At 46.6% G+C, this 8441-nt stretch overlaps 1 protein-coding gene and 1 non-coding gene across 2 annotated transcripts; one reads left to right on the top strand and one right to left on the bottom strand.

Moving 5' to 3' along the window:
* Nucleotides 1–2013: 2013 nt before the first annotated feature.
* Nucleotides 2014–2120, bottom strand: LOC137215790 (U6 spliceosomal RNA). Its single transcript, XR_010939425.1, has one exon. It is a non-coding gene; the product is annotated as a U6 spliceosomal RNA (small nuclear RNA).
* Nucleotides 2121–4923: 2803 nt separating this feature from the next.
* On the top strand, nt 4924–8193 carry LOC137215369 (zinc finger and SCAN domain-containing protein 5B-like). The gene is made up of 4 exons (XM_067720580.1): nt 4924–5424; nt 5720–5926; nt 6857–7007; nt 7384–8193. The coding sequence occupies exons 1-4, from the start codon at nt 5041–5043 to the stop codon at nt 8028–8030; spliced, it is 1389 nt and encodes a 462-aa protein (XP_067576681.1). The 5' UTR covers nt 4924–5040; the 3' UTR covers nt 8031–8193.
* The last annotated feature ends 248 nt before the right edge of the window (nt 8194–8441 follow it).

Here is an 8441-nt window from a genome sequence, read left to right as displayed (position 1 = left end):
ATAAATGTACGTTATTCCTATTATGCTAAAAAAAAGAAAAAAAAGGAAAAAGAAAACCAAGGCTTAAATATTCAGGACACATAACTGTTAAGACTCTCATATCTGCCTGGGTCTGAATTGTAGCTCTGCTATGAAACGTGTTCATTCAGGCTATTAGCCCAACCTTTCTGAGCCTCAGTTTCTTCTTCTGTTAAACAAGGCTACTAATAATTGTTACCTGCCAGGGTTGTTGGGAGGATTAGGTGAGTAAATATGTCAAGGACTAGACCCAGAGCCGGCTTCATGGGCAAGCAGCCTGCAGAGCCACACAGGACCCCATGTCAGGAGGGGTCCCACATGATGATGCCCTGCTGTCATCTTGAAATCCTTAATCGTGTTCATCGAGGGGCCTCATATTTTCATTTTGCGCTGGGCCCCCTAGATTTGGTAGCCAGTCCTTGGAACCGACGCTGGCATGTAGTAAAACCCACAGTAAATGTTAGCCATTATAATTATCAAAGGAACTCAGCACCTTACCTGTAGTCATCCAGTGATGCAGCCTGGATTTGATCCTGGATGTGTGTGTGTGTGTGTGTGTGTGTGTGTGTGTGTGTGAGAGAGAGAGAGAGAGAGAGAGAGAGAGAGAGATTTGTGACAATACACTACACACGTCAAGGACTTACAGCAGTCGTTTTTAAAGCTTTCTTTTCATTCCCAGTTGCTGGTCTTAGGAAGTCTTCAATTTCCACATTGGTGAAATGTGGATTAAGAGAACCCACTTCACAGACTAGTGGTTAAGCGGCGTGCTGACCCACGTCTCCCCAGACCTGTGGGATGCTGGCTGCCCTTTCTGTCTCTGAGTCTTCTCTCTCCATCTCTCTCCAGGGGCAAGGAGGCTGGACCCTCAACAGCTCTGGCTGTCTCCTGGGTTCCAGTGACTGAGCCTGCTCTGAGCGCTCCATCCCTGGCTCGTGCCTGTGAGCAGTGCATTGGCAACCCTGTAACAACCCTAAACTCACATTCCCTCAAGGCCATGGGCTTTATTTCCTGACCTGTCTTGAGGGTTAGTCTAGCGGAGTGATGGGCTGCATGGATCTTGGAGCCAGAGCGCTGGCTTCAAGTCCCGGCTCTGCCCCTGGCTTGGTGTGCCGCCTTCATCTCTCAACGCCAGAGTTTCTTCATCTGTGACAATGGGTATAACGATGTCCCCCTGCTGCATGGAGATGCTGTGAGGATTAGATAAACTACAGCAATTCCTGGGAGGATCCTCCACCCTCTCTCCCCATTCCCCCAAGCACATCATCATTGGATACTTGCTGTGTACTTGGGATGTGCTGATTCATGACAGTTAAATCAGTCACATGCCAACATTCCAGTGACACAACGGTGTGGCAGAGCAGAGAGGATGTGACGTCTGGATCCAGATGCAGTTGGGCTCAAACCCCAGTTCTGCCACTTAGTGGTGGGATAACGTTGAGCAAGCGTCTACTTGTCAAAGCCACAGTCTGCTCCCTGGCAAGTAGGGATGGTGAACGCGTAGCCTGTTCCCCCGGATTCGGTGGAGGTGCCCCATCCGATGAGCCGTGCTCTGGGTCTGCTGGATTCTGTGTTCTCCCTGCCTTTAACGACCACCTGGTCGTGCCGCCCCCAATCCCCGGCCAGGACTGATGGAGGCCGGAAGGAGAAGATAGCCCTCGGGATCCTAGACCTGTGGAAGGCCACTGGTGAGCGAATGGGTAGTTAGACTGCCCTGCCTTCCATCCCCAGCACTCTACTCCACCTGCCTGTTGCTGGCTTTGGAAACGTTTTTTTTTTTTTTTTCAACCGTAAAATAAATTTACTGCTGATAACTTTATAGAATTTACTCGCTGTTTTTTTTTTAAACATCTTTATTGGAGTATAATTGCTTTACAATGGTGTGTTAGTTTCTGCTTTATAACAAAGTGAATCAGCTATACATATACATATATCCCCATATCTCCTCCCTCTTGCGTCTCCTTCTCTCCCACCCTCCCTATCCCACCCCTCTAGGTGAAAAATATGGAACGCTTCACGAATTTGCGTGTCATCCTTGCGCAGGGGCCATGCTAACCTTCTCTGTGTCGTTCCAATTTTAGTATATGTGCTGCCGAAGAGAGCACATACTCCCTGTTTTTGATGTTACAAACTTTAGGGTCTTTGAGATATGCAGGATCCTTGTATTTAACTGGTGTAAACCCCATTATTTGAGCTCTCTCTCTCTCTCTTTTTTTTCGTTTGGCTGCGTTGGGTCTTTGTTGCTGCGCGCGGACTTTCTCTAGTTGGCGAGCGGGGGCTGCTCTTTGTTGCGGTGTGCGGGCTTCTCTTTGCGGTGGCTTCTGTTGTTGCGGAGCACGGGCTCTAGGTGCACGGGCTTCAGTAGTTGTGGCGCAAGGGCTTAGTTGCTCCGCGGCATGTGGGATCTTCCCATACCAGGACTCGAACCCCTGTCTCCTGCATTGGCAGGCGGATTCTTACCCACTGTACCACCAAGGAAGTCCCAAGCGTATGTTTTTTAAAATAAAGTTTTTGCTTTGTGTTCTTCTTTCAACAATGCATGTCTTGGGCTTCGCTGGTGGCGCAGTGGTTGAGAATCTGCCTGCCAATGCAGGGGACACGGGTTCGAGCCCTGGTCTGGGAAAATCCCACATGCCGCACAGTGACTGGGCCCGTGAGCCACAACTACTGAGCCTGCGCGTCTGGAGCCTGTGCTCTGCAACAAGAGAGGCCGCGATAGTGAGAGGCCCGCGCACCGCGATGAAGAGTGGCCCCCGCTCGCCACAACTAGAGAAAGCCTTCGCACAGAAATGAAGACCCAACACAGCCAAAAATAAATAAATAAATAAATAAAACCCCCCAAAGACAAAAAAACAATGCATGTTTCATTGGTTTTAGGTACTTCATTATGAAACTGAAACTGCTGCTGATTGCCTTTCTGTTAGGAGTGATTTCGTTGTAAAATAGGATGCTCCTGGCACGGCAGCCAGGTAAAATAGAGGAAAACCAGTGAAATTTAAATTTCAAATAAACACATTTTTGTCAAGAGTGTTCTGTGTGTTTCCTCTTCTAAGTCTTTTTTGCATTGAGTAGATGACAGCTGTGGTTTTGTCTACCTGGCCTTTATTATGTTGAGATATGTTCCCTCTATACTTGTTGAGATAAATTCCTCCTATTTGGATAGGGTGTCATTCTTTTTCCCCATTGGTGCACACCCTCTAGCTTTCTAAATGCCTACTCAGAAATAGCTTCTTCTCCTTGGATGGATCTAGAGACTGTCATACGGAATGAAGTAAGTCAGAAAGTGAAAAACAAATATCGTATATTAACGCATATATGTGGAACCTAGAAAAATGGTATAGAGGAACCAGTTTGCAGGGCAGAAATAGAGACACAGATGTAGAGAACAAACGTATGGACACCAAGGGGGCAAAGTGGCAGGGGGAGGGGTGCTGGTGGGATGAATTGGGAGATTGGGATTGACATAAATACACTAATATGTATAAAATAGATAACAAATAAGAACCTGCTGTATAAAAAAATAAATAAAATAGGGCTTCCCCAGTGGCGCAGTGGTTAAGAATCCGCCTGCCAATGCAGGGGACATGCGTTCGAGCCCTGGTCCGGGAAGATCACACATTCCGTGGAGCAACTAAGCCCGTGGGCCACAACTACTGGGCCTGTGCTCTAGAGCCCGCGAGCCACAACTACTGAAGTCCACGTGCCACAACTACTGAAGCCCGCGCACCTAGAGCCCGTGCTCTGCAACAAGAGAAGCCACCGCGATGAGAGGCCTGTGCACGGCAACAAAGAGTAGCCTCCGCTCGCCACATCTAGAGAAAACCCGCGCGCAGCAACAAAGATCCAACATAGCCAAAAATAAATAATAACTTTAAAAAATAAAATAAAATAAAATAAAATTTAAAAATTCAAAACATAAAAAAAAGAAATAGGTTCTTCACACACTTCAGCTCATCGGCTGCTTTTAAACAAGTCTTTTACGACTTATTTCATGAGAAAAGAAAAAAGACTAGGTAACCCAATTTGGTTACAACCATCAGATCTCAATTCTCTAACTCCCTCAAACTCTCCAGGCAGTGAGAGTAAATTCACTAGATCAGGAAAACCAATCTGTTTCCCCCCAAAATGCAAACCATAAAGTCTAACATAAATAAAATATGATAAAGATAATCTACAAAAAACCAACATGGTGTCCTCTTTAACAAATCATGATTTCTCCTGGTGGAGTTTCCATGGAAAATTGAATCTACCCAGATTATCTAAAATGGTTCCATCCAAGACCTTTATCCAATCACTGGGATGATGAGGTTATAGGAAGAGACCCCTGGAATTTCCCCTGGCTCTTATATAAATAGACACATTTCAGCTCCAGACACACTTTGAGAGCCAGTCCCGGACTTGAGGAGGCTGAAGGCAAGAGGGCTCCAAGAGGTAAGTGACATGTGGGAATGTCTAAAGAGAATGCTTAGAAATCAGGAGAGATGGAGGTGGGTTTCAGAAAGGTTTGGCTTTCTATTCACCTTGCATTAGCTCGGAGACCTTGGGAAAGCAGCAGTTCTCCCTCAAACCCCACACTAACTATGGTTGATTGTTGAACTCTTCTGTGAGATGAGAAGAATGTTTCCATAGTCCGTGGTGTGGTGTGCTGTGGTTCATTTTTTCAACTAGGGTTTCTGAACCGTGGCACTATGGATATTTTGACCAGACATTTTTTGGTTTTCTTATAAAGGTGGATGTCAGAATTATAATAGAATGGATTATTGTCTGTGGTATGAAATATTGAACCAGTGGGGTAGTGATGTCCAGTATTTGGATGTGGGATGTATGGGAGAGGGAAGGGTGGAATAAAATGAAACTCATCTTGTTCATTCTTTTCCTTTTCTTTTCTTTCTTTTTTATCCCAGCCTTCTGAACAGTGACTCTATTGCTGAGAAGAAGCAGAGGAAATCCCTTTCCACAGAGTTCAATTGGCACCTGCTCTACAAGTGTTTCCTCAGACTCTTATTGGAAAATTTCTCCATCAACATGGCTGAGGACCAGATATTTTTCTGGAGTCGAGGAAAACTCCCCTACGGCCCTGGATCAGAGTCACCAGTGTCTGTGCCACACCAAGATACACTTGTGGAAAAGCCAGACTGTGACCAGGAAACGTGGCATGTTCACTTCAGAACGTTTATCAGCTCAGAGGAATCCGACCCCGTCCAGGATCTGAGGAGACTCCGTGAGCTCTGCCATCTGTGGTTGAGGCCAGATCTTCACACCAAGGAGCAGATGATGGACAAGCTTGTGCTGGAGCAGTTTATGATCTGCATGCCGCTGGAGTGTCAGGTCTTAGTCAAGGAAACGGGGGTGCAGAGTTGCAAAGCCTTGGAGGACATGCTAAGAAATAAGCAGAAACCCAAGAAGTGTGTGAGTAGGAACCTTGGGATTGGTATGGGAAAGGGAGAGATGGGATGGGACCTGCAAGCTGGGGGTTGAACAAGATAGGATCTGAGTAGTTGACTCTCAATCACTGATATTCAAATGGGTGAGAGGTTTCTTTGGGCATCGTTGAGAGTTATTTTTGGCTGTCCCAACTTGAGGGATGTAGATCTTTTAAACAAAAAAAAAGTGCGCTTGTACGGTACAATGCCATTGGATGCCTTGAGAGCTGCTTTCCAGGTCATATAGGAGACTGATCTCGATTGAGTTTTTTCCCTCACAGACCATAGTCCGCATACAAGGACAGGAATTTCTTGTGCGAAGCTCAGAAGTTGAGATGGTTGAATCCGAGGCCAGTGACATGAACGATGAGAGAGACCAATGCAGGGAGCCCCGATCCCCTGTGAGTGAGATACCTCCAGAGAACGGCCAGCAGAAAAAACGAGAGCTGCATATTCTGACAGGAGCCAAGGACCTGTCAAGGAGGCAGGTGAGTGTGTGATGCCCTGGTCTCTGGAGAGAGTCTGGGAGAACTTAGAAGAGGTTCAGGTGGACATTGCTGCTAGAGTAATTGGGAGTTTTGGCAAAGGACAGGAATGGACCCATTGGCTTCAGGGATTTTCATGGATGCCTTCAGTTCCTAGACATTTTCCAGCTGGTGTGAGAATAAAGACTCATCCATCTTTGTCCCTTTGCCGTGAATACGTGTAGTTTTAAGAGTGGGGAGAAAGGAATCCTGCCTCAGTGGAATGGTGCTAGGTCAGTTTGCCGCGGGTAAATGCACTGACAGCTGATTTCCACATGGTTGCTTTCCTCAGAGGCACTTCATAGTTCACAAGATGGTCAACCCTTGGAGTTGAAGGAGTGGTTCCCAATTCGACTCATTTTTCCTCCTAGAGGACACTGGAGAATGTCTGGAGACAGCTGATTTTTCCAAATGGGGTTGGGTGTGGGGGAGGGGATGCTCCTGATTTCTAGTGAGTAGAGACTAGGGATGCTGCTCATCATCTTACCATGTACTGCGTAACCACCATCAGAAGGACGAACTCAAACCAAGTAGGAAAAAGTGATGAACTTGGGAGAATGTACCCAGGGTCCTTTGCTTCCAGAGTCAGGGGCAGGGAGTATTGAGATGACACAGAGAGATGTATGCATTGAGAATTCAGAGTGCCAACTGTGGTATCAAGACTTGATTGCACGATGTGGCCAGTAGAGATCAAGGACAGACTTAGGTATCAGGAGATGATTATCAATTGGGGTGATGGGGGTGGCCCAGAAGAAGTCAGGGCATATCCCCCAAACGGATATTAGGAAAGTTGGAGTCTTAGATCATGATATGACAGGGATGGGGAAAGAGGAAACAGCTTTCCATGGACTAAGGTAGATGGGTTATTGACTCTGCTTGGTTGCTCCTTGTCAGGACCAGAAAGATCTCCTGCCAGAGACCTTTCCTGAAACAGGTGAAATGGAGGGTCTGACATCCAAGGAGAACTTGGAGAAAGACCTGATGGAACACACGGAAGAGACAAGAACCCATCAATCTCAAGAGCCGGAACATCTGAAAGGTCCTGGTGAGTCTGGAAACTTGGAATTCAGAGGAGTTAGTGACTCCCTTCCTATGGTGGCTTGGGGCTGGGTACCCAGCATTACCATCCCTTGGGTGGGTGGGCGGGGGGAGTTGGTTCTCCAAACCAACCTTCTCCATCATCCCCTTTCCAGAGTGTGTCATAATCTAGACTCTTAGGTAGTTTAGTTGATGGGAAGTTCTCTGTCACATCAGCTCTGGGTTTCAATGAGGTTGGCACCATGGAAAATGCTCCTTGTTAAATGCTGTGTGCTGAATCTCTTTTTTCAGAACATTCTGAGAGGGCAGAGGGTGGGAAGAATCCCCAAGAAGGAATTCGTATTTCAAATGTGGATGCTGAACGTTTTCCTCTTGTGTTCCAGAGGGAGAAGTTTCTACAAAGAGCGGATACAGAAAAGGTTCTCTGAGAGGTCTAAGAGGTTTCAAAAGGAAACAGGCCAACAGTCCCAGTTTCCAGGAAGTACATCAAGAAGAAACCACATCTTTGGACAAAGGAGAATTCTCAGGACAACTTGGGTCCCTTTTCATTGGTTCACCTAGCACGGTGGGACCCAAAATTCTTCCTGAGGGAAAAGAAGCCCAGGCATGGGCACCCTATGAATGTAGGGAATGCAAGAAGAGATTTCCTTATCCATCTCAGCTTACCCTTCACCAGAGGACACACACAGGAGAGAGACCTTTTCGATGCAACACGTGTGACAAAGGGTTCATACAGTCTTCGGACCTGCGAGCTCATGAGCGGATCCACACAGGCAAGAAGCCATACTGCTGTGATCTCTGCCCCAAGAAGTTCACCCACGACTCCACTCTGCGTGCTCACAAAAGGACCCACACCAAGGAGAAGCCTTTCCGATGTGAGCACTGTGACAAAGCCTTCAGCCACAGAGGGAACCTCAATGTTCACCAACGCACCCACTCTGGGCTCAAACCCTACGTGTGTCCCGAGTGTCACAGTGCCTTCTGTCAGCTGGGGACTTTCAGACGCCACCAGAAAACACATTCCAAATGACTCGCCCCAGTCCCTGCCCTCAGATGCCAGTCCCTTCTGATCCAAGAAGGAAATTCAGGACAATTTGTTACTTATGTAATATCAAGAAAGGATGACATTTGAAGAATTTAGGATTATACTGGAACCTAATGGGGTTCCATTCACGTGAATTAGGAGGATCCTTGAGTGCTAACTTATAGTTCCCTTTGGATTTTGTTTTCTACTTTAGTGTAGGCTATGCTTTTCTGATAAGCTTTTGCTCTGTGTTCTTCTTCCAATGAAGTCATGTTTCATTGGTTTTCAGTACTTCATCATGAAACTGAGGCTGCTGTCGATTGTCTTCCTGTTAGGCATGATTTCACTGTAAAATAGGATGCTCCGTGTAGGGTGGCCAGATTAAATACAGGATAACCAGTGACATTTAAATTTCAA

Source organism: Pseudorca crassidens, chromosome 20 (assembly GCF_039906515.1).
Source record: "Pseudorca crassidens isolate mPseCra1 chromosome 20, mPseCra1.hap1, whole genome shotgun sequence".
NCBI classification, from domain to species: domain Eukaryota; kingdom Metazoa; phylum Chordata; class Mammalia; order Artiodactyla; family Delphinidae; genus Pseudorca; species Pseudorca crassidens.
This window is presented reverse-complemented; position numbering and strand designations above follow the sequence as displayed.

Coding starts and splice junctions, on each gene's coding strand:
- LOC137215369 (XM_067720580.1), top strand. CDS start 5,041: ATGGCTGAGGACCAGATATTTTTCTGGAGTCGAGGAAAACTCCCCTAC. Junction 5,927..6,856: donor AGGACCTGTCAAGGAGGCAG/GTGAGTGTGTGA, acceptor GCTCCTTGTCAG/GACCAGAAAGATCTCCTGCC. Junction 7,008..7,383: donor GGAACATCTGAAAGGTCCTG/GTGAGTCTGGAA, acceptor CTTGTGTTCCAG/AGGGAGAAGTTTCTACAAAG.